General features: G+C 40.3%; 4 protein-coding genes across 18 annotated transcripts; 2 read left to right on the top strand and 2 right to left on the bottom strand.

The window, feature by feature from the left end:
* Positions 1-33: 33 nt before the first annotated feature.
* On the bottom strand, positions 34-13,775 carry ift74 (intraflagellar transport 74). Of its 2 annotated transcripts, none has more exons than XM_061805522.1 (21): positions 13,151-13,775; positions 12,181-12,261; positions 11,885-12,024; positions 11,417-11,552; positions 10,835-10,883; positions 10,475-10,573; positions 10,328-10,388; positions 10,055-10,114; positions 9,850-9,911; positions 4,719-4,857; positions 4,534-4,596; positions 4,248-4,391; positions 4,016-4,056; positions 3,804-3,883; positions 3,149-3,202; positions 2,862-2,959; positions 2,456-2,582; positions 2,220-2,383; positions 1,568-1,693; positions 674-734; positions 34-593 (listed from the first exon to the last, which is right to left on the bottom strand). In XM_061805522.1, exons 2-21 carry the CDS (start codon positions 12,212-12,214, stop codon positions 478-480), a joined length of 1,854 nt encoding a protein of 617 aa, XP_061661506.1. In that variant the 5' UTR covers positions 12,215-12,261; positions 13,151-13,775; the 3' UTR covers positions 34-477. The 2 variants fall into 2 exon arrangements, with proteins under 2 accessions (XP_061661506.1, XP_061661505.1); XM_061805521.1 differs by having other exon boundaries at positions 12,151-12,261; positions 13,151-13,773.
* Positions 5,971-9,302, top strand: LOC133492809 (leucine-rich repeat-containing protein 19-like). 3 transcript variants are annotated; one of them, XM_061805523.1, is made up of 7 exons: positions 5,971-6,027; positions 6,271-6,370; positions 6,461-6,708; positions 7,498-7,609; positions 8,027-8,114; positions 8,300-8,494; positions 8,582-9,302. In XM_061805523.1, exons 2-7 carry the CDS (start codon positions 6,278-6,280, stop codon positions 8,881-8,883), a joined length of 1,038 nt encoding a protein of 345 aa, XP_061661507.1. In that variant the 5' UTR covers positions 5,971-6,027; positions 6,271-6,277; the 3' UTR covers positions 8,884-9,302. The 3 variants fall into 3 exon arrangements, with proteins under 3 accessions (XP_061661507.1, XP_061661509.1, XP_061661510.1); XM_061805525.1 differs by lacking the exon at positions 5,971-6,027 and adding an exon at positions 6,041-6,117; XM_061805526.1 differs by lacking the exon at positions 5,971-6,027 and adding an exon at positions 6,054-6,077.
* On the top strand, positions 11,896-22,133 carry LOC133492811 (cAMP-responsive element modulator-like). 8 transcript variants are annotated; one of them, XM_061805538.1, is made up of 7 exons: positions 16,385-16,675; positions 17,923-17,967; positions 18,074-18,227; positions 19,100-19,130; positions 19,253-19,399; positions 20,632-20,740; positions 21,070-22,133. In XM_061805538.1, the coding sequence occupies exons 3-7, from the start codon at positions 18,165-18,167 to the stop codon at positions 21,212-21,214; spliced, it is 495 nt and encodes a 164-aa protein (XP_061661522.1). In that variant the 5' UTR covers positions 16,385-16,675; positions 17,923-17,967; positions 18,074-18,164; the 3' UTR covers positions 21,215-22,133. The 8 variants fall into 8 exon arrangements, with proteins under 8 accessions (XP_061661520.1, XP_061661519.1, XP_061661522.1 ...); XM_061805535.1 differs by lacking the exons at positions 16,385-16,675; positions 19,100-19,130 and adding an exon at positions 11,897-12,026 and having other exon boundaries at positions 21,070-22,126; XM_061805537.1 differs by lacking the exon at positions 17,923-17,967 and having other exon boundaries at positions 21,070-22,130.
* Positions 22,134-22,166: 33 nt separating this feature from the next.
* On the bottom strand, positions 22,167-26,639 carry LOC133492810 (MORN repeat-containing protein 3-like). 5 transcript variants are annotated; one of them, XM_061805531.1, is made up of 6 exons: positions 26,503-26,639; positions 24,872-25,028; positions 24,672-24,783; positions 24,346-24,502; positions 24,086-24,270; positions 22,167-23,994 (listed from the first exon to the last, which is right to left on the bottom strand). In XM_061805531.1, exons 2-6 carry the CDS (start codon positions 25,026-25,028, stop codon positions 23,991-23,993), a joined length of 615 nt encoding a protein of 204 aa, XP_061661515.1. In that variant the 5' UTR covers positions 26,503-26,639; the 3' UTR covers positions 22,167-23,990. The 5 variants fall into 5 exon arrangements, with proteins under 5 accessions (XP_061661515.1, XP_061661513.1, XP_061661512.1 ...); XM_061805530.1 differs by having other exon boundaries at positions 23,311-23,994; positions 24,626-24,783; XM_061805529.1 differs by lacking the exon at positions 26,503-26,639 and adding an exon at positions 25,546-25,637 and having other exon boundaries at positions 22,168-23,994; positions 24,086-24,502; positions 24,626-24,783.
* Between the last annotated feature and the right edge of the window lie 1,215 nt (positions 26,640-27,854).

The raw sequence follows: 27,854 nt of genomic DNA, 5'->3' as shown, positions 1-27,854 counted from the left end.
TGTTGACCTCAGTGGTTGGTAAAAATAACAAAACAAAAAAAATTGTCCTGTTTATTTGGTAGAGGTCACGCTTGTTTCCCACTCAGATCAAATGTTTACTGTACTCTTTGATACTGGAAGGCCAGATATATTTCTAGAGCATAATTTGGATTTTATGCAAAATGTGTTCATTTCAATTAAAAGCAATAAAAGAGAAAAAAAAGGTGTCACGTTACCCAGAATCAGGGGTTTTTGCTTGAATGGACAATATTACAACCTGGATGACTGACGTTCTACACATATATTAAGAAAACAATTTTTAGTAAGTACATTGGTATTTTTAAAAAATATTGCTAATATTGTGACAGTACATTTAAACTCACTTGAGCAACTATGCAGTTAGTCTAAAGTTATCAAACCTATTTTACACACACACCAAAAAATAAAACACATACACGACTCAAATAATCAATTTGGCTGCATGGCTTATATGTGCGCTCAGCTCCTGATGTTCTGCAGTGAGTCTATAAGGCTCTTGTTGTAATCGGCTATTTGTTCGTAGACGTTCTTGGAAACTGAGGCGAAGTCACTCTCCTGGGATTTCGAGGCGATGACTGGTACTACCGTTAAAGAAAAACCAGCTACAGATAAAAATCACAAAAACACACATGAGCATCCTTTTTGGGAAGGATACATTCTTTCATGACAAAGTTGTTCTGCTCCAAATGTTGCCACTTCCGCTCCAGGTTAGCTAGCTACAAACGGAAACCCCAATGTTAGCATGCCAGGATGGAAAGACATTATGAAGATTTGAATTCAACAGCCATCAATGGCAATGAATTGTTTAATAGTTGTTTTTGACAACGAAGGCCACTTGTGGCCTACTAGTATGCAATAAAATATTACTGGTGTGCTTGTAATACTACTCGGCCCAACTTGTAAGCATGTCACACACTAGTAGCATGGCGGACTAGTCGCACCAAAATGCCCACTAGATAAAGGGTATCAAATAAATGCTCAAAAAGCCTCCCGTACAGACGTTTGAACATGTATTTGATTAAAGATTGATGTAATAATACGCTCTTTGTATTCACTAGTAGGAAAACTGGATGCTTATAAGCAAGGCTGAACTTGATTACTGCGGGATATTAGTACTGCCGACTTTAGTAGTAAGCGGTAGGCCTACAAGTATACAAAGTTGACCTTGCAGGCATTTCACAGAGTAGTGGAAAAAATGTTCCTAGTAACACTAGTGCGCCAAATTGTTTTTTTTTTTTTTTTTTTTAACACTGAGGACAAAGAGTAGCCTAGTAAATGGACCTTATTCACCAATATGTTATATGCCCTAGTTAACATCTGAGTTGTCTTACTTGTGTACATAAATGCCGTACGGTATTAGTGAAACATTAGCATTCATTCATTGTACTTGTGCACCATTCTCATTATACTAGTGTATAGAATTTTATTACTAGAGAAAACAAAGAGCATACATGGTCCTTAAGATAGACATCCATGATATCAAATAAATACTCAAAGAGCTTTCCTTAAACAAATCCTACATATTCAAAAGTGCTCTGAGTGTACAAACCTCCGCATGGGTCTCATTTTCATCCAGCTTGGTCTTCAGCGCCTCATATTTCTGGTTCATCTCCTCCAAAAGCTGTCGGAATGAATCTCGCCGCTGTGTGAGGGAAACTCGCTCTTCCTGCAGTCTCTGCGCGACAACATTGTACTTTTTTTTACCGATTAAACACCTACACTGATTTCAAAACTAGTTATCCAATTTGCGGGAGATGATGATAAAGAAAAATTTACGTTAAATTTAAACCTACTAAAAGTATTCCTCAGTGCCTGATCTCACTTACGCTCGGCCCAGTTCTCCAAATAAAAGGTCAGATGTGCATGTTAGTGGAAATTAACATCAATGTTACGTGAATTCTAAACCGTCAAACAATTGTTTCTTTAACAGACACTTAAATGGGAACCTTCGCTACCTTTTCTTCTTGCTCTTTATATGGCTGCATCACTTGCAGTCCACCTCAGTGCTGCCCGACATGGGACACAATGTGGTCCCACACTTAAGGAACACAACTCTAGATTTGGACGGCATATGCCAACAGATGGTACAGCAAAAATGCTCCAAACCGCAACATCAGGGCGTCACTCGTTGATCCCAAACGTCTGTTGAGGTGACGTGTACTCGTCTATGTAGTGTATACAACATAGCGGGGGACTCCTACCATCTTCCTCTGGTCTGCCGTGCGCTTCAGACTTTCCAGGTCCCTGTAGGTGAGCAGCTCCGACTCCATCTGTTTGACGTTTTCTTTCAGCGTGATCAACTCGCCTGTGATCTTGCCCTCCAGCTGCTGCACTTTCTCCAGGTCCTGCTGCAGGCGCTGGGACTCTGGGACACGAACACATGACATAGGATATTATTTGGTGTCTGCCATGTGTGGATCTACGTTGCGTCGCTGACCAGTGGTCAGTCCCCTGGCGGTGCTCGCTGACTGCGACACCTCCGTCTCCTTGCTGACCAGCACGTCCTGCATGTTCCTCAGCTCGCTGGCTGTGATTGTGTCCACCCGACGGAGCCGCAACATGTTCTGTGTGTGACAAAATACACGCTTAACTCCATGTCCAGATTTTATCACTGATGCTTACATTAACAAAATTAAATTAATTGCAGGGGGATAAAAGAAGGGGGGGGGGGCGAAATCTCATCTTGGGGTTATAGGTGAAAATGTGAGCTACTATTATTGTGATGACTATTTTTCATTTTAAAAAAAACTAATTAATATTTATTTACAAGTTTTTTTTTTTTTTTTTTTGAAATTCAAAATAAATCTGCAGAAACTAAGAGCTCTCCTCCCTCCTTGACTGACCCGGCTGCAGTGCTCCAAGAGGGAGACGATGTTCTCCTGGCTCTGAGCCATCTTATTCTGCTCTTGGGTCCTTAAATCCTCAAAGGCCTGCAGGAATCCTGCGAATGGGCAATTCAGAGTTCAGGTTACACAGAAATGCGTACTGTATGCCTCGTCCAAAAAAGCCACTATAGAAAAGGAATATTGAAAAATATATATTTTTCTTTGCTCACCATGATTTCCGTATTTTTATGTACTTTGCACTCTATGATCATTGGGAAAAGAAAGAAATATAAATGTACAGTTACCATCAATTTCCTCCTCTTTCCTCTTCAGCTCCTTGTACTTCTGCTGACACTCCCCTTCAAAAGAAGAACAATTCAGTACATGAAAATGTTCACTAGATACTACAATATATTCAAATGCACTGGTTTTATCTGTTTCATATTTATATACCGCATAGTCCAGACACACATAGTCTAGAACACAATCAAAAAGGTCCGATACATGTTTAAAAGTTAATCAATCATGGAATATGTTTTTAACGTGCAAATCCATGCCACCACAGCTGCAATAATAAACAAACATACTGTCAAATTAACACGTCTCCGACTAGGTTAAGGTCGACTTTTGAAATACAGTTCTTGCATTCAATGTAATTAGATTATGCAGGTACTACTGCCTCATGTTGAGACAGTTTGTAATGAATAGGTAAATACTGTGTTGTACTAATATGTTCAAATGGCCAAAAAAGATTTGTTTCGATTAACATTAATTTCATTTAACAGTAAATACATTATTATTAGTATACTACAGATTTTTTTCCCCCCCAAATCCAACCCAAGTCTCTTTCATACATGGATATAAATTGGATATGTATCTGACATGTGCAGTGCAGTAAAAAGGTGACTTAAGTCATAATTGTGGGACAAAAAGCAGACACATCAAACGACAATGGAGCACCTTGAGCTTCCTCTGAGTCCTGCTCTTGTTGTCGGATCTCTTCTGCGATTTGACCGGTCCTGTCTCTGATCTCCACCAGCCTGAAGACAAACACGCACACATCATATCAAATAACCAAGCAACCACAACTGTCCAATCTACGCTTTTATATTCACAGAATGTTCGTGTGGCACATCACCCGGGCCACAATGCCAAAAGCATCAAATACTTACTGTCTGTCCATACTGGCAATTTCCTGATTGTCCTCTTTCACCTGAAAAACAAAGCATGACGCTGTGACAAAAACATTATTATTACGAATATTATTATCATTATTATGTAGTCACGGTCATCTTCAACTCCAACTTGAGTCTCAAATTGAGAACCTTCGAGTGTGAGGCAGATCTAACCACATGCAGACTGTGCAGCCGTCATTAATATCATTATTATGAATAATAAACCAACCTGTTTCAAGAGTTTCTCTCTTTCCTCCTGAGGCGTGCTGAAGCTCTTATGTTCCGCCTCCATGTTGTCCCGCTTTGCCTCCAGTGTTGACAAAGTTTCATGGAGTCGAACCACTTCCTGTTTTATCTGTGAGTGGGCCAGCTCCTACATAAGGCACATGCGACAAAACAAATACTAGTGCTTAAACTAGAAACGCTTCTAACCTCTGTTCAGTGATCAGATATGTTGCCATCTGCAATCTCTGCTTGCTGCTTTTTATCCGTGCTTCTGTTTTGAGGCAACTCACAGCTTCGTATTCCTCCTTCCGGGTCAGCAGGGCATCAAGCTCCTCTTGGAGAAGAGCAAGCTCCTGGGAGCCAACAAGAAAGTAATGAGTACTTATTGTGAAAAATATGACTCCAAGCCTTTTTTGTAATAAAGAAAAGAGTGAATTCAGCCTGCATTTCACTGAAACTGAGATACAAAACGTGCCTGTAGTAGTTCCTCATTGGCTGTCGTCATAGTGAAATATTTCTCCTGCTTTGGAGTCGGCATGGCTTGGACAATCTCCTCGGCAACGCGCCTTTCCTTTTTGATTTCTTCTTCAATGACCCTGATAGCGTCCTCCCTTCTGCAGAACAAAGACAGCAGAATGGACAGAACATCTGAAAGTGCTCACTGTACTCTTCATTTGGTTAATCTAAAATAAAAAAAATAAAAAACTTGAACCAATACATGCGTTTTTCTGCAGGTGCTATAAGGAATGGGGTCAGAGATGTTCAAAACATATTTTTTTCCCCCCCCAGAGAGAAACCAGAACAAGTTTTCACTCTTGAGTTACCAATATCGTAGCACTGTCACCACTGTTACTTTGAATACATAGAATTTCAATCAACACAACAAATAGGGGAGCACGGTGGTTCAGTTGGTGAAGCGTTGGCCTGAGGTCTCGGGTTCAATCCCGAACCCGCCTGTGTGGAGTTTGCATGTTCTCCCCGTGCCTGCGTGGGTTTCCTCCGGATACTCTGGTTTCCTCCCACATCCCAAAAACATGCAACATTAATTGGACACTCTAAATTGCCCCTGGGTGTGATTGTGAGTGCGGCTGTTTGTCTCGTTGTGCCCTCCGATTGCCTGGCAACCAGTTCAGGGTGTGCCCCGCCTCCTGCCCGTTGACAGCTGGGATAGGCTCCAGCACTCCCGTGACCCTCGTGAGGATAAGCGGTGAAGAAAATGGATGGATGGACAACAACAAATAGTTGTGAACGGAGACAGTTCTTATTTTCTGACACACATCGTTCACCGATGTGTCAAAACTGTGGCAGAGTACTTCCAACTACTGGTGAGGAGGACTTAAAATATGTATATAAAGTATAGATTTTTTTTTCCTTAAGTATCAGTGGTTGGTATCAGCACTGTTCATGAGTGATCAGTACCTCAAAAGTATTTGTCTATCTCTCGATGTAGTCAAGGTGGTTGGAACCCTGAGCAGTTCTGAATACTGGTCAATTTTGGTCCCAAATTGTGTGCATTTATTTAATGTTTTACCTTTTTTTTTAATTAAAATAAGGACCTGTCTGGAAATGCAGGTGTTACAAAGTGCAGAAGTAATAAAATAGTTTACTCAACGCTGGATGGAGGCTACCAGGAAACATGCAATGCAGTCTGGCTTGATCAAAGTGTTCAGTACCATAAAATGTTGCATGTAAGCCTTCAGGATTTACAAGTGGGGGCAAAGGTCCTTTGCTACGCTGGCTGCACCACGCGTGTATTCGTCATCTTGCTGGGAGGAGAACAAAAGGTATGTGGTCCGTGTTAATACTTAATTATCACCAACAATGGCGAGCAATGGTAAGAGCACTGATCAATGGACAATATATATATGACAAAGGTTAGTCCTCTAATTTATATCATTATCTTTAGGGAGACAAAGTTGCGTTTCAATTTCTGCTTAAAAATCCACTGATACTTCTGTTTATCCAAATGACCGCATGGTCACACTGTCCTTTAATGTGAAAGGAAACATGTTTTGTTCCCTTTCGAGGGGGATCATGGGCCACCCCCGGCGATTACTCCACCTGCTGTGGTTGGTCTCTTTCGTGACAATTTATCCAAAGAATAATGACGCCGTGGAACATAATCATGTGAGAATATATTTCTGTTGTTACATTCCCAGCCAGTCAAAGTATAGTTAACTAGTTTCCATGCGCTAACCATCCACCATTCTGTGGCAGGTCCAAAACTTAACCGACAACTCTCTGAAGACGATCCCCCCCAGTATCAGCAACTCATCTGTTACTAGTCTTGTGATCGAGAGGAATCAGATTACTTTAACAAGTCAGGACAGACAAAGCTTGGCCAGTTATCCCCAACTGGTGGACCTCCGTCTGGATGGTAACCAGGTGACCCAAATACCAGCTCGCTACTTATCTGTTGTACCCCACCTCAGCGTGCTGTCCCTATCCAGGAACCAAATCAGCAGGTAAATAAAAATAAAAAATACAAAAAGCCGAGGGGGGGGGGGTGAATACTGTACAGCACCATCTTTGATTTTACATATGGCTTAACATTTTGAGAGGAAGCTAAATTCGAGTGGTTTTGAAGATTGGTCAGCCAAACAACTTGAAAGCGTATTCATGGTGATGCTCATTACAGCAACAGTGGAGAAGTACACGAGACTGATTTTGGTGCAGCCAGCGTGGGTTCAGTTCCCATTCCGCTCGGGGACTGGTGTCAAACTCAAGGCCGGGGGGCTAGATCTGGCCCGCCACATGAATTTATGTGGCCCACGAAGCCAAATCTAGTGTCAATTTTTATGATTCTTGTAAAAAAAAAAAAAAAAAAAAAAATCAGTACCAAAATTTTAATTTGTCATATGATGAAGTTGAGCTATTACAAGCATTTTTGTGTTACCAAAAATAAATAGTTGAAAAACACATTACCCAAGATTTCTGATCCAAAAACTATTTCATAAATTGCTGATGTAAATATGATGAGATGACAATTCTTTTTTTCACAGTCATAATGGCCCTTTGAGGGAAACCGGAACAACAATGTCTCCCATGAGAAAAATGAGTTTTGACACCCATGCATTAGGGTGTGAATCTCATTTTGATTGCAAATGTATTCACATACGCTTAGAGTTGATTGAGCTCTGAAAAACATGTTTCGTAGATACTAATATTCACAGAAACCTTTTTATTACAGTCTAGCAAAACTTCAAACTGCATTTACTGCACATTTGTTTTTTGGGGTTATTTATTTTTTATAGCCTACAGCCCGACTCTTTCTATGGCCTTAACGACCTGAAAGTGCTGAACCTGTCCCAAAACCTGCTGACAAGCCTTCCCGCAAAGTTATTCAGCGAGCTTAATAATCTACAGGTAACAAATCATATACTTTGAGCCCTACACATTTGCAATATCCTGCAAACCCTCTTGGGGTTTTGAAAATTCACGAGTAATTCAATGTAGGGTGGAGATTGATTTTGTTGTTTGAGTTTAAGTGACTTTTGATGTAAGAAGAAGCAGTCACACTCCCAGAATCATAACGGCATCTTTTTGTCACCATTCAGGAAATAACTAAAGCTACTGCATCACTAAAACAACAAACCTAAATGTTACCCTAAAAACTACAGAACTGCAGAGTAAAACCACCTTATAGCATTGCTTCAAGGCATCCTCACTATGCAAATTTATATTGTTCACAAGTGAATAAATTGACTGTAAATGTACTTTTTTTTCTTATCTGAACTCCAGCCATTGAAAGTATTTACTAAGTAGTGCTCTTGACTCTATTAGAAGGTAGACCTAGAAGACAACCCATGGAATTGTTCCTGCCAGCTGCTGAGCGTCATCAGAGAGATAAAAGCAGCAGGAGTCACCAATGGTAACCATCTTCATTGCTTACTTTTGTAAAAAAATGCCCAACATTCACATTATAGGTTTATTAAAAAATGAATAATGAAACTAGTCATTAGAATATTGCCTTTTTGTCCCTTTTTCTCACAGTTAAACAACATACATTCAATTTTAAGCAGGAAACGACTGATTATGTTATGTTTTGCGCCACAGTGGGGTCAAATACTAAATGTGCTTCGCCAGAGCAACAGGCTGGAATGCATCTTTTTGAGGCTCTCGCTAAGTGCGACCCAATATCACCACCTTCCTCCAAAGTTTACCCTCAAAACCCACCATCTGGCACAACAGGGTACTCTCAACAACCCCACGTGCCAAAAATGATGCTGACCACCAGCCCAGACAACCGCGGTAGGAAATCTGCAATTTTATATGAAACATGTGGACGGCAAGAATAACCAAAGTATCTCACGGAGACCACCTTCAACCCCCAACTAGATCAAAAGCCCGCGTCCGGAAACACTTGGAGATTCGCAGCATATGTTGCAGCCTTGGCGCTGACTACATCCGTGGTCATCGTGTGCGCCATCAAAGGCCCCTCCTTGTATCGCCTCTTCCACAATTACAGGCATAGACGACTGCGGCAAGACGAGAATCAAGAGGCCCCGGCGGCTTCAAGCATCTATTCGGAGACGGGCCGGTACATGAACCATCAGACGTTTACCTTTGAGCACCATGCGGCTGATGGGGAAGAGGATGTGCAATACTTTGAAGATCCTTACATCAAGACAGAGGAGTAAATACGTGAGTGTGTCAAGGACAAGCAATTCTATTAAAAGACTTGGAGCAAAGTGGACCATGGAGAATTATTATAGCACCCAAAATTGCTAAGAAATATCACCACTTTCTCTTAATATCCATTTAAGAAGTGAAATTTAATCTATTCAACGAGATGTATATTTTCATATCACTGGTTGATTTGCAAGTAAAACTACAGGGAGTCATCGGGTTAACACGGTTCTGATCTAAGATGTTTCGACTTTACAAGGCCTGTCCCCCGTCCACCATTTTGTCTGGCTAGTGCCTGTCCGTGTTTGTGCAGCGGGAGTATCTTCAGATTTTTTGTCCTCCTTTTTTCGACATTATCAAGCTGTCTTTTAGCACTGCTTCTCCAGCCAAAAGAAAATCCATTGCCGTGGAAACGTAGCTCAAGATCATAGAAAGACAAAGGCAAAGCCCGTATTTTAGCGCATGTGAAGGGTTAGATTCCTATGTCGGATACAATGATCGCAAAACAAGGTTCTGTGATACTTGTCGAGATGGAGAGGATTGAGGACCAGGTTCCTTCGCAGCAGCTAAGCACAGCCTCCCTTTGTTCTTCTCCATCCACCTCTCAGCAGCCATGCTAATTACACCATCTTGTTTATTTCAATGTATTTGTTTTTTTCCCCAAGTATTTTGATGTAAATTCTGACTTTAATGGTGGAATCTGACTTAAGTTGCTACTCTAGGAATGGATCTCAGTCATAGTCCGAAGACTCCCTGTACAGTTCTGGGGTCATCTGATTAGCTTCTATTCCTAGAGCTGAAATATGGGGATCCCGTTATTTTGAGGGACATCCACTAATACATTTTGTGCACATTGCTGCCTGTTCCTGTGCAACACATGAAAACCCAGCAAAGGTCACACGATGACATGAAGAGAAGTCATTCAATATTGAGACAGTGAGGTAAAAAGTGGATTCAAATTCTTCCCAAAAACTTACTCTCTTCTCTCAATAAAGATGCTGTCAATGCTTTCCGCCTCTCTGTCGTTCTGGGCTTTTAACTGGTTGGAGGAAAGGAAGCGAAATTAGATCAAAATGTATCATTTGCCAATTCTGTACTTGCATGTCATTTACTTTGGACTGGTGATTCTCTGCATCGTTTAATGACAGCGATGCTTAGTTTCTGTTTACGAAGAACACTTACGCTGTTGTAGTCGTTGATCATTTCCTCCATGTCCGCGTTAGTGTTAAGCTTGTCCATCAACTTTAAATAAAATGACAACAACAAAAATATATATTCTGATTGCTTTGTGTCAGGAGGAGCCATGCAGTGTTAAAATTCTCATTCCACTGGAAGCAGAGAGGCTTTTGGTATCCTTTTAAGGTGGCAGTAAGTGTGCATGGTTATGTAATTTTGCAAAACAGCAGGATAAAAGACAGTTCACTGCGTAAGTCGGCGAGAGTTCAAATTGCTTACCATGTTGTAGTCAGCAAGCTGGCCCTGCAGATCCCTGATCTCAGCGGCCAGACTTTCAGCTCTTCGAGAAGAGCATATGACGGAAAGTTTTATTTCAGTCACTGCAAATGAAGTCCACTCTGCCATCCAACATGCACACTGACAGACCTTTTCTCGTAGGACAGATAAACGGAGTTCTCCTGGTTGAAGGTGTCGATTTCTTTGTGGAGTTTGCTGATCTCTGTGGTTAACTCGTTGATCTTACTCCTGACGGCACAATTACAAAAACAATTATTCTGAGGTTCTCTGATGGGCTTGTATGCAATGGTTTTTAAATCATATTTGACATGTTTTTTTTTCTGTTGGCTTATGTAGTTTGTGACATCGAGACAGCTTCTATCTATACTTTCATATGGGTGAATAAAAAGTACTTAAGGTTAATTAAACCTATTTTTAGCGAAATATAGGTCACATGCTTCAACCTAATCAATGTCTGACTTGGTGGAAGGACAAATATCTGTTTGTTACCTGAGAAGACCCAAGTAATAAGACTTGTCCAGAATTTGTCTCTGAGGTCCTTTAGGGAGTGGGAGTAGAAATGAAATAACAGAGAGGGAAAAAATGAAAACAAAGAGTTCGTTACATGATAATTTCTTGATCAATGCAACAGGGGGAAAAAATTGCTAATAATCAATCTGGCCATAAGTAGATTTTGTCAGAATTGGCAGGACGATCTTTATATGATTTTTTTTATTTTTAAGGAATTTCTTAAACAAGAAAATCAAAAGTACAATGGACTTGTACATTAATGACCATTTATAGTTTTTTTAAACATGCAATTATTCACAAATATGAATGCAACAGCCTATTACCACAACTTATTACAAAAAATCCCCATGCACCTTTGACATTAAACAAGTTGTAATAGAAAAAAAAACAGTACCAACTGAATGCACATACTGACAAACTTATTTTCTTCTAAAAAATCGCGTTTACTGTGTTGACAAATTTGACACTGATCTTTTGCGCAATGTTTGCCTATCCTACTATAATGCTGAATGCGAGCGGACTTGAGTGTTTAATAAACATATCTTCAAAAACTGCACTTACCTTTTAAGCCAGTCTTCATACCACTCAGGCCTTGTTGAGTCACTGGCCTGTCAGTCACTTTGATCTGTGCTGACAAGAGTCCAGGCGTGGTCACGAGAGCCCGCATACCAGGATGAACACCTGTACCTGGAACAATCTGAGGGATAATAAGTAGAAGGCACAATTTTAATGAAAATTTGCCCTGATTGGACAAAAAAAAAAAAAAAAATCTACTACACACACATGTACTGAAAGTAATGCGGCAAAGAGAAAAATGGTACAAAATGAAGACAACAGACTGCTGGGAGTAAATGTGAAGTTGTAGGTCAGAAGAGAATGTCCATCACGAGAGTTTAGTATATACATTTTTTTTTTTTAGTTTTTGGATGCCGCGGGGCATAGAAAAGGTTTGGAACTACTGACTTTCAAAAAAATGAAATGATATCATCAGTGCAGTTATACAATCATAAGTCTCAACCACTGGCTCACCCCAGTTGGTATCCGGATAGCCGTAGGAGGTGGTCGAACTGCTGTTAAAGGTCTTCCGCTTCCCGGGACTACTGATCCAGTGCGACTCATGGGCCGACCCATGCTGGAAGGAGGCCGCTGACTCGCCATAGGACTGCAAACTGTAAGCACATTTTCAAAAGCATAATGTATTTTTCTGGTTGGCGTTTGAAGTGTCATACTGTATGGGAAGGCTAATAATAATAATAATTCTAACAACAACAAAAAAGCTTAAAAACAAAACATACAAAAGAATATGGAGCTTTGCTGGAACCTACACCAGGATGACTTTGGATGAGAGGTAGAGAGCATATAACTGGTTGCAGGTCTCCCTCAGACAGGATGTGGGTTTGATCCTCCTTTGGGATGTGAAAACATGCTTCTTAACTTAATTACGGATTCTAAATTGTCCAAAACTATAAATCTGAACATGTGATTGATTGGCACCCATCAAGGGTGTACCCAGATTTTCAAAATCAACTGGAAGGCACCAGTTACCAACAACCATGTATGAATTACCATGAAATTCAGCCGACTGAATAGTACATTCTTGGGTTTACAGTATTATCAAATTATTAAACACTTTTCATTTGTTTTTCCTTACATTGCTTTGTGTCACTAGTGCATACAGTTCTTGTCCTTTTAACTTCTACATCTATGTACAAGTGTTTTCCTGCTCGCTGTGATATGTTTGTGCTGTTTTGTAACTGTACTCAAGTGTTGTGTATACCATAATTTGCGTCGGAACCAGTTATATACATTATTTTTTAGGCCCACAAAGGAAAATGAAGTGTTTTCGTCAATTGATTTGCGCTTTCGTTCTCGTTTTGAAAGAAAATGTGTCCCAAAACTACGATTTTTCTTGACTTTTAACGCGTTTATTAACTTGAGATCCACTCGTTCAGCTGACGCAAATGCAGATTTGTTCAATGTTTGTTTAGAAGTGCTGTCTTGTTTGTACATAAAAAATAATAGCAAAGCGTGCTAACTCTTCTAGTATAGCTCAAGCTATCGCTACCAGGTCAAACTTACACGTATGTGAGCTTCCAATTGTTTAGGTTTACAAGTGTATGCATTGATAAATACTGTATTTATGTTCTGTATCGATATTGGCTGCCCTATGTTCACTCGATGCTTTGCATCGCTCCGTTTCACTTTTTGTACCAGAGAATTGACCAAAACATTGGCAACAAGACACTCGGACTTCTATCAGTGACATTTTGTTTTTCAAAAACACAAATTAAGTACCTTCTATGGAGTTTCGTCCTTTTCTACAGTATTTAAAATGTGGTTGTCATCTGTTTCCGCGGAGCTAGCAAGAAAAACTTGAGCTTTTGTTGCCGTTACCACGGTAACGTTCTTCTTCTCTGACAATTTGGCTTGGTTTAAACATGAAAATAGGTATTACTGCCCCCAACTGTCAATATTTCATAATGACAATAACAATTCCAACGTTAAAAAATGACATTTTTTCATCTGTCATTTACCTGTAATACAAATACCTGTATGGTATATTGTATAATATGGCATTGTTGGCTTTAGTTTTACAAGAACATGTTACGCCTACCAAATGTTGAGATGTAAAAAAATAGACCTTTCATTCATATATAAAGCAACGCCTGATTTATTATAGTACAAATTGAAGCTGACTAAATAATCCAACGATTGACATTTAAAATTAAAAAGCCTAATCAAGATTTTGAGCCTTTTGTTTTTTTCATGTTGTGTGTAGAAGAGCGAGGGTTTCGTAATTTCAATAAGACATCAACAAAGATCACGTCAGACTCTTGACGCGTCCTACGCAATGACTCGTCTCCGTGGCCGGCTGACTCATTACGATCACAGACACATGGCCACTTTATGCTTTATGTTTTAAGTAAAATTAAACTTTTTTAAAAATCTGTTTTATTATACCTTCCCAACACCGACCGTGTTGGAAATCCATTAGGATAGCTGTAAATCTAGTTATGAAATAAATTATATACACAGTGTGTTGCTTGTGCATTACGTGGGATACAAAAACCAAAACAAACGTTTTTATGATTAGTATTTTTTTTTTTTTTTGGCCAAGTCTATTTGGGGAAAAAACATGCTAATTGCTAAATACTTTTATTGTGATCGTAATTTCGTGATTTCGGTATTAATTGCTGTCCAAAACAAAAGAGACACTACTTCGTCCCGCTACGTCGAACCAATGCCTTTGTTGGGCGTTTTTTTTTTTTTTTTTTTTTTTTTTATCTACTAAACTACGAATTGGGAGACTTTTGCCGGCGCAAAATGACATGGTGGCGATCGTGTTGTTTGCAACTATTAAAAGTTCATACACGACACTCTCACGGTCTCGCAGTGCGTCGGAATCAGCAATGATACGTTTCGAATTTGCGTAAATGTTGTTGTATGCGAATTGTTGTGGGAATAAGGAAAACGTGTTGGGAGAGATATTGTAGTATACTCATCTGCAGAACATAGATGCCCGCGGACTAGTGGGGTCAAATAGCTCCAGCAAGTCTTTCATTTTTACATTTTTTTTATTTCATATTTTGCAATGATACAACAGGAAAAGTGTGGATGACTGCGCCTGATCGTTGGATTCTGCTTTTTTATTTTTATTTTTTTTTCTAACTTTTATTTTCCTTTTCGAGCTGAGCGAGATGACACGGAAGTATTTGGAGGATTTAAAAACAAAATGTTTAGGAAAGGTGTGTGGGTGCAACCTTTAATCCACTTTTTGCTAGGTTAGTTTTGGCCTAACTTGACATCAAGAAATGATGTTTCCCATAATGCTTTAAGACGGTAATATCTAAATATACAGAAAAATTGACCGACGAAGGTTCCGCATACGCGGGGCGCTCAAGAGGTTGACGTTTGAGGCGTTTACGTCAAACACGGCGTTGCATTATCGCGTCAGGTTGGACAAGTGAAGTCGAATTCATTTAGAACACTTTTGCCTTTTCGTATGTTCTAAAAAAGACGCTTTTTATCACGCATTGGCCTGGTGACGTTTTGAACAAAGTTTTAAAGCATAGTGGCGTAAAGAGTAAAAGGAATTGCGAGTTTATAAGCAGTCCTGAACGTCTCTAAAGTAAAAAAAAAAAAGATCCGATTACAAACTCCAATAATTTTGGATTTGTTTAAATGTTATTTTTTATTTTGATATTTAAGACTTGTTTTCCATTTTTAATCACATCCCATCTCACTTTTACTTTGTTTCTAAATGTTGATCAATAAACAAGCACCTTCATATTTCTTTCGGGTTATGGGGGGGGGGGGTCTTTAAACTATTGTAGATCAATTTTAGAGATTATTCCTTAGTACTCAATGGGTTTTTACATTGGCGTAGTATAGGCTTTTATTATTTTATTTTTGTGATATACGGTGTTTACATGTATTATATTGTAGGCATTTTTTTTTCTTTATATTTCTGGCGATAGCTAATGTTTTTCTCCACTTTGATAAAAATCACTGTTTGTGTGTGTGTTGTCTTGGTATGTTTCCGGCTATAACTTAATGTTTTTAGACAATTTAAATATAAAACTAAACATTCCTTCCAGATTTTGACGTTACTAGTTTTACTCCATTTCCTAAAGTCTTAAAGCATTTTTATTGTTTTTAAACTATTCATCCGTGATTAGTTGCGTGTTATTGTCATTATTATTGTTGTCATTATTCTTATTATTATTATTATTACCATTATTATTGTTTTAGTAATGGTATTCTACTCAATTCACGGTCATGAAAATGAAGGTACCTTCAAATATGTTAGACAATATAAATACAGTATGTAAACAAACACGCACAGTAGAAACTATAAAGGGTAATATTTATGTGTTTCGTTGTTATAATTTAAAGCTATTTAATATCGAATTTCGTTCTAAATGAAAAATATGGGTTAAAAGTTATTTTATTTATTTTCCAAGACTGTAAAAAAAAAAAAAAAAAATGCTGTTCACTGATTGGTAGATCGCCGATGGATGGGGGCGCAAAACAAAATCATCAAAAATTCCCAATCGGACAGGGGTGGTTTTATTAAATTGTTTGGTAAATAAAAATATTTTCTTCTGTGCCGTGTATGTTTGTGTTTTCGACTCCGTGACTTTTTTTTTTTTTTTTTGGTGTGCGTGTTTACTCCGGCTGAGGTGTAAAACTTTTTAACTAACGAGTAAACAATTTAAATAATATATTTATCAATTTAATGTCTTGATGTGTCCTTTTTTGAACTTTGTGTGTTCACGAAGGTGGTCGATGTGCGCCTTCATTCAAAATGAATGAGTTCGCATTTTTCGTGTTAAGTGGACGTCATACAGATGCCACACAAGTCTCACGTAAAATGCTTAAGACCACATGTTCTGTCTCCAACAATCCCCTTTGTTCAGACAAGTGTCGCAAGCAAATGAGAGAAAAGAATCACATTCAAACACGCAAATGTTTTTATCTTGATTGTTTTTTTTTTTTTTTTTTCTTCCGGGGGGGAATTTCGCGGAAATCCTGTTGACGCATGAATGGCGTGACGTCCAACAAAGTAGTCCTATGCAACATTTTGGGTGTAATAAGAATATTCCCAACAAGAGCTTTGGTGACATAAGCTTTGACGCAATAAACGGGCCGGCTTGAAAGGGAAACCGGATTGGCCTTGCGCCGTGTGTGTCGCCCCCGGGCGCTGCCTTTTGGGGAGACCATGATTACGCACAAAAGGACATAAGCCACATGTGAAGTGTGCACTTTCCGAAGGAAACGATCACCTCAGATCGATCTCCGCCTCTACACCTAATGGATGTGAGTAGCGCGCACCGTCACCGTGCAACCGCTCATTCGGCACCAGGAGCCCAGAGTCGGCCGCCGATGCCGCAAATGCATTTGGACTCTCTTAACTGTATAAATAAATCAAAAACAGTGAGGACAAATGCCAGTTTGGTTTTTATTGTCATTTGTTTTGTGCTTCCATTTCTGCAGGCTACAAACAGAAAGGCATCATTGTAGCATGCAGTGTCCCCCCCCCCCCCCCCGATTATAATAGTCTTATATTGAATGAACTAGTCAAGACTGGTAAATCGACATTTCTGTCGTACAATTTATAACGCCAATGAGAAAAAAAATAATGTTTAATATTTGGCGAAAGGAAAGAACACATGCATATTTTTTTTAAATATCGATTCATATCATTTGCAACTTTTGCCTTTAGCGGTGGCCTTTGTGGACCCGCATTCTCCAGCTGGTTCTGCGTCCTCGACTCTTTTGACATTTCCATCACGACGCCCTACTTTCACTCTGGGGAAAAAAAACAAAAAACTCGCTTGTGTTGCGTCACTCCTCCAAAAAAATCCATGCAAAAGGGAGAATTAAAAAAAAAAGTGTCAATTCAGGTCTGCCTCATTGTTGTTCATCTTTAATGTGCAGACATTGGTAATCTCCCATTTTCTCATCATTTTTGAACTCCAGACAAGACAACGAAGAGGAATACCCGGCATGAAATCATCCACAGTCTCTCGATCAAATGTCTTCATTTCTTTGAGTGCATGGAAACATTTGCTTAGAATCCATCCTGGCTTGTCATTAGCATTGACTGTACCACCAAACCTCAGGTTTGAAAAGGGCCTTGTGCAGAACATCCAATTTAAGATTCCAGGTCCTTCCTTTTTATTTTATTTTTTTTCCTGGCTAGCCACAGCCTGCGACTGCCGCCGAGATTTCCAACACAAAGCAGCAGTTTTGGACTTGATAGCGTTAAAAGTTCTTTGCTCTCAGCACGGATTCGAGACATTGTGTGCCGGATGAATCAAAGCTGTCCACGTACATAACCGAGCCTGCTGTTTTGTTTCACAATGGGTACAATGTTTTTCTTTGTAAACAAGGAACAGACAGCATAGTCGGTGCACTTTTTGCACGAGAAAAAAAAAAAAAAATACTCAAATCATCAAGCACATTTTTCTTGCCATTTTGCATTTCAGCAAACAGTTGATGCTTGTGCGTTTTGAATTCTTGATAAGAGTGCCGTTGATTTTGCCCGTGTCGTGTGCACACAGAAAAGATCGCTGCACCTACTGTGAAACAAAACAGCAGGGTGTCAGGTATGTTCCGGGGCTGCGCTGCCGAATCTCAGCACAGGCCTTTTTGAATCTTCTACATGACGATTGCTTTGCGACTAACATCCTTCCTTTTTGCACTCTGCTTCAGCCTCCTCAGTCTCACAATTTGAACACTGAGGGGACACAGACGCTGACGGCCATGACGACTATCAACCCGCAGACACTTGCCCCCGAATCCAATGCCTTTGGCTACTACCAAAACATGTGGAATCATCCAAATAACTATTTTCCTTCAATACAAGGTCAGTACGCTCATACAAATTGTCATGAAGTGAGGGTCGGAATCATTGCTTCTTCAAGTAGGACTACTGTAAGTCCCGGTCTGGTACACGTGCAAGGGATTTGTCACATACAAGCAAGTTTGTGGAGTCTCGTGAAAGCGTCGGGTCGCTCCCGAATTGGCTACCGTTTGCCAGCCGTGACCGTTTTCTGTGCAAATTTGGGAGGAAAGATTCCTCATAAGAGACATATAAGGCCAAAAAAAGGGCACCCCTTGGCAGAAATATTCATACATTGAAGAAAAAATATGCATACTTGTGTATGCATTATGCATACTAACGAAGGACATAAAGGAAAGCTCCAGTGGATATAAAAATTCTACACATCCCTGTTCAAATAGCTGTCTTTTTTTATTTTTTTCCACTGATAAAACAAAACAAAAACCCAATATTAATGAACTTATAACCTGTTCATGAACAAGGGAATTAAAAATAAACTGAGCTAACATGGTTGCACATGGTGGTTGTTCGATCATTTGTGTAATTCCACCCAGGACACATATAAATGCCTGTGATATTAAAACACTGGGTGGAATTGATGACACATATGGGAGTAGTATTTTTTTTTTTTTTTTTATGTACTGATTTGGAAAAAATTGGGGTGCGGCGAAAAGGGCTCTTTTTTTCCCCCCCATCCAGGGCAAATGTGCAGGTAGGTGCTTGAGCACCGCTTGGGGTCTGTGTGTACGTGTCTTGACTCTCAACACACCCCCGCACCGCAGAACAATCGGATCGGATTATTATTTTAGGGACAATTCAATAATCGGACCATTGCCGACTTGATAATTCATGATGGTGACCTCCTAGTGACCTCACTGCCATTGTGATTTCCACAGAAGTACTGTGAGCTAACAAGCGAACCCACAGGTTTGTAGCCAAGTGGCGACATTTTCTGCAACATCTGGGGTGCATTTTTGTGAAAATGCAAGCCCGACCAAAATGTATAATAAAATATGTGAAAAAATGACCACGTTTTCTTTCATTTTAAGGAGGTCCTTTCTGTTATCAGAATGAGGGAGCACAGACGGTGGCAACAATGGCTATGCCAAGTACACAACCAACACAACCTCTGTCCATTCCATACTGCACTGAGAGGCAGGATAACTTGCAGATGCAATTTGCTCAACCGCTGGCAGGTACAAAGACTGAATTGATTTAATGGCACATAAACCAGGTTGAAACTTTTAACGTCTAGAAAAGGATTCAGCAAATGATGGAATAAGTAACAAGTAAACAAGTACTATAACATTTCAAGAAAATAAAATGTATCTTTGAGCAAAAAGTTATGGTTGTGGTTTGGAGGCAGAGGTTGGTGGACCCCGAATGCAAGGAAGCCATAGGCAAGGCAGGGCTGCACATGAAACTCCACACACAAGGTGTATCGGCCGCCCGCCACCCTCCCTTCCCAAAAAATCCTGCAATGGGTGTCTGCTGTACAATGGAGATGTCCTGAGTCTAAATCTGAAACTCGGGGCCTTCCTGTTTGGAGTTTTCCCTGGGTACTCTCGCTTCTTCCCACATTCCACTGATGTGAATGTTTTGACTTCACGAGCCCTGTGACAGGCGACCAGTCCGGGTTGGACCCGGCCTGTCGCCATAAACTCAAACCGCGGATAGGCTCCAGGTCACTCACGATCCGAAAGAGGAGAAGCGGTACTGACATGTCCTCTGAGAACAGTTCACAATTAAGCAATTTAGTGAACGAAATGGTAATGGTCTTAAATTAGGGTACATATCAGTTAAAAACAATGCAGTACATGGGGAAAGGGGGGGGAGTGTAAAGTGAAAATGTCCATGGCATTGTTTATAATGAATTATTTAAAAATGATCCAGAAACCACTTTTCTTTGCAAGCATTGAGTACAGTTCATCAGGTGTTCAGCCATTATTGAACTACCACAAAGCCACTAATACAAAAAATACCATCAATATATTAATCGCCTATTTTGCACATGGAACAACTTTTAATCCCTTTTCAATTGTCATGCGATTTAAAGTTGTGTTCTGAAATGGTGTTGATTGGAGTACATTATCTTGAGAGGTGTTCCGTATGCATACAGGTTGGCTCACTTTAGCCAACAATGTCGTGATTTGACCTTCTCTGACGACTGGGACTTGACGTATTACATTGACATGACATTATTTGACTTGCACTAACATACTTGACTCGACTTACCCAAGACAAAAGGACTTGGTACCTGCTTGAGACTTGCACGTTTGACTTTATTTCATCTCTGCTAATAATGTACTCGCTTTTAGCAACAACAAAAAAGCAGTAGCGTAACTAAAAAGCATTCAATTTGAAGTACTGAAGGTTGTTTTTTTTTTGTGCTGCAAGTGATTGTTTAATCAATCTGCTGGTTCGACAGGGGACATGACAGCCACGCAGCTACAATACGCCAACTCCATCCTCCCGCAGGGCGTGGCACAGGGCAGCGGTCCACGTAACCAGTCGGAACGCAGCTTGATGAAAAACAGGTTCGGAGGAAATAACGTTGCAGTATTACAATCAGTTGTTAATCGTTATCTTCATTTTATATTCTTTACCATCCAGATCTTGGTGAGCCACAAAGGTTGAATCTATGGCAACGTTGTGTTAGGTAAAATTTGGTGGAAAGGAGCAGCACGCTGATCCTAGTGGTTTGCATATCTGCCTCCTCCACTACCAAAGAATTTAGTGTAAACAAATCGACATTAGTGATAATGAAAACCTGTGATATTAACGTGCATTGCTGGGCCATGTGATGGCGGGTCAAACTTGGAAACGTCATTTAATTTAGTAGCCTGAACATTTGCTATTTTTGCAGGGAAGCCGCTCGCGAGTACAGGAGGAGAAGAAAGGCCTACGTGCAAGGCTTGGAGGAACGCGTGGCAAAGCTGGAAAACCAGAATAAGGCTCTGAAGGAAGACCTTAAAAAATGGAAAGAAATGTGCCATCATAACGGCCCTTGAAGGTTGTCAAAAGGGCCGAGTAGACTTGTCAACGTCACCTAATTTACTTAATTTCAAAAATGCTGCTATTGGAGGGTGCCAAGGAGGTTAACCATCTTATTGACACACCGTGGAGCGAACTCGGGGTTCAGTTTCCCGCTGAACAGGTCCGATGAAGTTGGTTTGAACAAGCCATCGCTCGATAACATTTGACCCACTCCGCTGCCGCGGGAGCGCTGTGCCAGAATCGAAACGGGAGGGAAAAAAATCATCATGAACTGTGCTGGATCACATTTTTGCACTCAACTGTTGTGTATAATGGTCAGAATTATATTTTGGAATGTTATACGCGATAGTATATTTTAGAATTATGTACAAATCTTTACATATTGATGTGGAACAAAATTGTTGACTGGAATTTGTTAAGAGCATTTTTCAGCCAGCAAAGAGTCGTAAAAGTAACATGAAGTCCCTCTGTTGCCAGGGTAACCCATTACTCTAGTTAAAAAAAAATACTATATAACTCCCATCTATTACTATCTAAGCAATGGTATACTTGGGTCTGGTACACACAAATATAAATCTTGACTGGTTTGGGTTTTTTTGTCCCAAGAAAAATGGGCGAGAATTTTAAATAGTAACTGTTCATGTGTTAAATATTATATCCCATGGGGGTGCATTGACATTGAATCAAACTAACCAATTATGAAGTGAACAAGCCTGGTTTTTAGGATTTAACAGGAAATTTGGGTTTTCTCTTACAGACCTCGTTTCCAGGTTGCTGCTGTTCCATTTTTGTAGGTAATGTTGATTCATGCAAGCTTTGTCTATTTTTTTATGCATGTCATGTCGTGTGTTGGATTCTATTTATGCATGTGGTATGGTGTGTTATTGGCACACACTACATGCTGTTTTCTTTTGTGTGGTTTAATTGCATGATTTTTTTTTATCTTGTGGTGGGGGGTGGGATCCCGTGGAGGGGTGTGTTGGGGGGGGTCCTTGTGTGTATCAGACCTTAGATTTGACCAATTTCTTGCTTGCAATCAAATGTATGATGTGATGCCTACTAAGATGATCCAACACTCTTTGGCACTAGTTGTGAAATGTGATCAATAGGTTTTTAAACTACAGGCTGTGTAACAGTCATTTAAAGCGGCTGGAACCAAAACTTTTATATAAAAAAAAAAGATGTTTTTTGCCAAATCTGGATGAATATACAACCTTTAGAGATGTTTTTTGCCAAATCTGGATGAATATACAACCTTAGTTTTCAGATTCCAGAAAGTTGTCATGACTTTCTGTAAAGCTATTTATTTGTGGAGTTTCAGGCAAGGTTTAGAACGCATCGTAGTACTGAAACTGCACTAGTAAAAGTTTTGAATTACCTTGTTTATAAGGCTCTGTTCCTGTGTGTACTGTTGATCTTCGTGTGGCATTAAGACAATGGATCACCACATTACCAAACACCACATTCTAATAACAGATTAGAGCTAGTCATTGGCATTAAAAACTGTATTTAGTTGTATTATTTGTATTGCTAATTTGTTGCTAAGTTCGTATCAGTAACGAATAGTTGAGTGCAGAAATTAGCCATGACGTTCCACAGGGATCCGTGCTTGTGCCAGTATATAGTCTTTCATCCATAAAAGAAAGTCTGCACACAACTATTACGTGTCAGCAACAGGATTTCCAAACTTCTACCTCATCCTGCCCTCACCAAGCCATTGAGAAGTGTTAAATGCACATTCCCAGGTTCACAACATAGACTGAATCAACTTGAATAATTGCCACATACTCTGGATCCTGGACTTCCTCTGTATCTTACTACTGCTGCTAAAGGCTCCGCACAGGGCTTTCTTTGACTACTGCTCTTCACCATATACAGTACATGAAGGAACGATAACCCAAGTAGCTGGGTTAAATTTGTCAATGACAGTTCTCGTGTGCTCAGCACCATGGACCTGGTTTGCAGGTGTTCCTGATGTGAATTTTAGCATTGGTTGGAGAAGGCCTGAAAATGTTGTTAATCATTGGAGCAGATACAGTATTGTATAGTATTCATGAAAAAGTATTTATTGTGAAAAATATGGTTAAAATACATTAAACAAAAAGTCCAATACTTGTTGTAAAGGTGCCTGAGTTGAATGTCTTTAGCTTTCTCGAGCGGTCACCGAACTGGCGACGACATAGCCAAATACCGCAGGAGTGCAGTTCCAGCTCAAGGGACGAGGTAGAATCGTACAGACAAGTGGAGGTACTGGCGACCAAGTGGCCAGACCAGGCAAGTGCATGTAGCCAGGCTGATCATGGGTCCTTTTGCACCTCCATGTTGTTTATTAATAAAAAATAGGGAGATTGTGGATGAGTCCTTCAGTCGTCCAGTCCATATGAAAATTCATTAGTCAAAAATTCCTTTTCTGTGGGAGCATAACTTGTAAAGTGGAAAAATGTTTGAAAAGGCATGGACGTACTAACCCTCAAGCATTTTTACTTTACCCACAAACAATTCTAAATGGTCAAAAACCCTGCCACACTGAAAAACAAGTCATTCAAGCAAATCCATCATAGCCAAGCAAGGCCAAATGCATTGCCAACATTTTCAGTTGTTCTTGGTGCAATGACTAGTGGACACTTTTGTCGAGAGATCAAAACGATTCTGTGTTTGAGAAGTCACATCGAAAAATACCTGGGGTGGGGAAAAGGCAATTGAAAACCTCGCTTCCTCTCATTTCCAATCAACTTTCATCCAGGTACGCTGACTCGGCTTCCGTTAAAACCATTTGCATGTCCATTAGTGTCACCTTGGGTTAAAAACATGGACATTTTAGATAATCAAATTCAATGTGTAATGTCATAGATTGTGACAGGGGATGTGAACATTGCAAACGTTACCTGAGGAATTGGATACTTGGTGGGGTATGGTGCTTCTTCTCTCCCAAAATCAGACAGAGTCCCGCATTTTGCGTCGCCGTCCACCCACAGGCCTTCATAAATGAGACCTTTATCGGCATAGTAGAACTTTCCGTGACCATTTTTCTTGCCATACTTCCAAGATCCTTCGTACCAGTTTCCATTGGCTTGAAACAGACACCAAAGTTCAAATTTCGAAAGGCATTCAGCCACGGCGAGCTCCAAACAAAACAAAAACTTACCAAATTGAATAACACCTGTTCCATGTTCCTTATCCCAGAGCCACTCCCCCTCGTAGAGATCGCCACACTTATAGGAGAGTCTCCCCCACCCGTTGCGATTGTCCTCACTCCACTCTCCTTCATAAGTTGCATGCACATCGAAGAAGGAGCCGTGTCCCTAAAGGGATTATACAGAAGCGTAAAATGACGGTCGATGGTCTCGCGGTATACATTTCCTTCAGTGAAATCTGTGATGCGTGATAAAAGTGCCGCTGCAAGTGTCATTCATAAAAATACATACGTGCTTCATTCCGTTTTTCCACTCGCCGCAGTACTGCGTCACGTACTTTTTCGTCTCCGGTCGAAGTATGCTGAAGATGCCGTAGCCGTCGTGTTTCCCAAATTTCCACTCGCCATTGTAAATCGCACCGGTCGACTTCCACTCTTGGGTTCCCCAACCTTTAATAAACATAAGTAAAAACTTTATAACGCAGCCAGCATTTTACATACCTCCACATGATTTGGGGACAAAAATAACGCAACTCACCGTGTTTTTTATTGTCCAGCCACTCCCCAGTGTAGTTGTCCCCATTGACTGCAAATACTGTTCCACGGAGCCCAGACTTCTTTGCTTTATTATCTAATATTGTTGAGCGAGGCAGATTCAGTCGAGCTTTTTTGAGGAATGGCATCCCTGGGGTCATCTGGTGAGGACATTTTTGGAAACATTGATGGCATCAACATCAATTCATTGAAATTGAACAAAACTCTGCAATCAGTACGAATATGAATGAAGAACAACATAAATGAACTACAGCATCCAGTTAAAAAGGGCATATAATAATTGAAGTCCAAGGTGTAAAATATGTTCAACAAAAAAAATTACCACATTCTCCAATAGTTCTCTTGAAATAAACCACTTTTTACTACTGTAACCAGTACATCAAAACTGTGGCAGCTATGCTATGATTGAATTGGCTAAATGCATATCCCACAATTTTAGCAGTTATTAGAGCACTCAGATTTATATATAACTATGCTATAACTCATACCTGAGATGAATGAGTTTAGCAACAAGCAAAAAGACTTGTTGTCCGGGAGTTGAACCTAATGAACTTCATTCAAAGTCAGGGAACGGTAGGGAAATGCACGTAAAATGAATTATGACGACTGCAGCATCGGCGGTTTGGCCTTGGAATTAATATGGCCAAACATAATCACCTGTCAAAATATGTATGGCTGTCTCAAAGGTGAGGAAAGATGCTTGGTGTATTTGGGAACAAAACATTTTCACGAGGGCTATTCGATCGAAAAGTGTTCCTAATGCAAAATATGGCAAGTGTCCCAAGAGGAAAGTCAATGAATGCTAAGTGGTGACATAACAAAGCCTTTAAATCCTTGATGGTGGATGATGTAAGGCGATGACAAAGAAAATGACATCATTTAGAGCGACGAGAAAGCTACGGTTAGCAGTCTTGCCTCACAGTCCAGAGGCCCATGGTTTGAGAATCTGGGCTCAGGTTCTCCTGATTGGACTTTGCAGTTTCAGCCTGTGCTTGTGTGGTTTTCCCCAAGGTACTCTTGCTTCCTCCCACTGTTCAAAAACACTATCTTAACTAAAGACTCTACACTGACTTGTAATAGTTGTTGCACAAAAGCATATGAATATTCCTTTCTTTCTTAGCATTTTTTTATGCATTTCTTACATATATGTGGATGTTAGATATTTTTTCTTGCAATGTCAATCTAATCCACCTAGGGCCATGTAGCAAAATTATATTAGTAGAGGAAAAGATAAAACAGTTGACTCAAGTATATCAGTTTTGGGGGGAAAAAAAAAAAAAAAAAAAAAAAAAAAAAAGGTCAACTGCTTCAAAGAGTCGCTAATCGCATTCATTTTAAGTGCTCGGAAAAATGTGGAGGTCACACGTTTCTTTATATAGTCCACATTCGAGATTACCTACAATATTTCAAATATAGTTGGACACTTTTTTTCTATACCACAAAATACATAACAGCAGAGAACAATTTGGCAAAACAAGCATTTGGCTTTCACCATAACGGGGAACCTACAACGTTGACTCCCGCTGGCCTGTGAAAGAATATCGTCTTGAAATGTAACACAATTGCAACTTATGGTTTCATTCTAGTTCCTGTGCATACCAAAGAGTCACTCACATGTATTCAAGCATCTGTCTTCTTGACCTTGGACTTGCAGGGTGTGCTCCCGGGGGGCGGAGCTCATTCCTTCTCCTCACAGGTGGTACATTCCCTGCGTTGCCCTCCTGGTATGGACTGGCGTTGGATCTGCTCACAGTCCCTTGGTACCGGGAGGGTGCCAATTGGCTCCTCCTTGGGGACCCTGTCCCGGCCTTTAATTTGGACCATGTGCAGCCTGCTGCAATCGCCTACCCTGTCTCTCTTGGGTGGGGGTGGGGTAACCCGCTACCCTCGGCGTCTGAGCCATCCGAATTCGGGGGCGCGCTCACCTGCTTCACTCTGGGACTGGTGTCGGATGCTGGGCCTGGGTGGTGTGTGGGGGAGATAGGTGTGAGGCAGGTTACGGCTGCCCCCTCCCTCTGCGGTCATCTGGCTGGACTGGCCTGGGCTGCTGGAGTCTAGCACTTAATCCAGAATCAACACTATTGGGATAGCGAGGAGTGTGGGGATGCGACCAGTGGACCACGTTTTTGTTACAATTGTCCTGATCCAGTTCCCTGCCAGACTCTGTTTTTTAACGCATTATACGATCTACATTGGGGGCAAACATGATCTGGTGTGGGAGGGCAGTTGGCCAGGTTTCTTGGCCTCCTTTCCCTGGCTATCCCCAACCGTTTTTGATGCACCACACAGCTTGCTATCTCTTTTGTACCTATGCTTTCACTAATTCTTGACACATAAAGTAAAAAACAAACGAAGCACAACAAACTTAAAGGGTAAAAATTGTGTTTTTTGTGTGACACCTCACTAAAAACAAGACTGATGTGGCTTTTTTTTTTTATTTTGTACTTGGTGTTTCCCATTCATTCCAAGAATTGCATCATCTCACGATTGTGACAAGTATTTTTTTTTACCAAATGCAAGTAACATACTCGACACCATACATGCATATGCTGTTCAAATTAAATTGTCCGACATCTCAATTTTCTCTCCCTCATATTTGACCTGAGAAGCCGGGATCCACCGCCTAATCTTTACCTTCGACCCATAAGCTGTGCTGTCTCAAATCCAAAGTCATCCATTGGCACTATCCACACCCCACTTCCCCTATGGCGGGCCACTTGGGTCAGGCATTGTTCTTTTTTCCCCAAAAAATCTGTTCTGGTCTCTCTTCCCTGTACATACACCAAACTTGTTGTGTCCAGTTGAATTTCCAATAAACATCACAATGTAATCAACCACCGAGGTAGTATATATATATATATATATGGACACAGACTTCGAATCCATTTTCATTTAATGTTTAATTGTCACATCACTAATTAACAGGTAGTCACAATAAACACCTTTTTTCCCAAACCAAAACAAAA

The sequence above is a fragment of the Syngnathoides biaculeatus genome, chromosome 19 (assembly GCF_019802595.1).
Source record: "Syngnathoides biaculeatus isolate LvHL_M chromosome 19, ASM1980259v1, whole genome shotgun sequence".
NCBI classification, from domain to species: domain Eukaryota; kingdom Metazoa; phylum Chordata; class Actinopteri; order Syngnathiformes; family Syngnathidae; genus Syngnathoides; species Syngnathoides biaculeatus.
Note: the sequence above shows the minus strand (reverse complement) of the source record. Positions and strands in the feature narration are given on the sequence as shown.

Excerpts from the sequence above, each read along its gene's own strand:
- LOC133492809 (XM_061805523.1), top strand. The coding sequence starts at position 6,278 with ATGGGCCACCCCCGGCGATTACTCCACCTGCTGTGGTTGGTCTCTTTC. Across the intron at positions 6,371-6,460 it reads ACGCCGTGGAACATAATCAT|GTCCAAAACTTAACCGACAA; the intron begins GTGAGAATATAT and ends ATTCTGTGGCAG. Across the intron at positions 8,115-8,299 it reads AGCAGCAGGAGTCACCAATG|TGGGGTCAAATACTAAATGT; the intron begins GTAACCATCTTC and ends TTTGCGCCACAG.
- LOC133492811 (XM_061805532.1), top strand. Across the intron at positions 19,400-20,631 it reads ATTTGCTCAACCGCTGGCAG|GGGACATGACAGCCACGCAG; the intron begins GTACAAAGACTG and ends CTGGTTCGACAG. Across the intron at positions 20,741-21,069 it reads CGCAGCTTGATGAAAAACAG|GGAAGCCGCTCGCGAGTACA; the intron begins GTTCGGAGGAAA and ends CTATTTTTGCAG.
- LOC133492810 (XM_061805527.1), bottom strand. The coding sequence starts at position 25,028 with ATGACCCCAGGGATGCCATTCCTCAAAAAAGCTCGACTGAATCTGCCT. Across the intron at positions 24,784-24,871 it reads GCTGGACAATAAAAAACACG|GTTGGGGAACCCAAGAGTGG; the intron begins GTGAGTTGCGTT and ends TGTTTATTAAAG. Across the intron at positions 24,503-24,625 it reads GGAAAAACGGAATGAAGCAC|GGACACGGCTCCTTCTTCGA; the intron begins GTATGTATTTTT and ends TAATCCCTTTAG.
- ift74 (XM_061805521.1), bottom strand. The coding sequence starts at position 12,214 with ATGCTCTCTACCTCTCATCCAAAGTCATCCTGGTGTAGGTTCCAGCAA. Across the intron at positions 10,389-10,474 it reads TATCTGTCCTACGAGAAAAG|AGCTGAAAGTCTGGCCGCTG; the intron begins GTCTGTCAGTGT and ends CTCTTCTCGAAG. Across the intron at positions 3,203-3,803 it reads GGACTCAGAGGAAGCTCAAG|GGGAGTGTCAGCAGAAGTAC; the intron begins GTGCTCCATTGT and ends CTTCTTTTGAAG.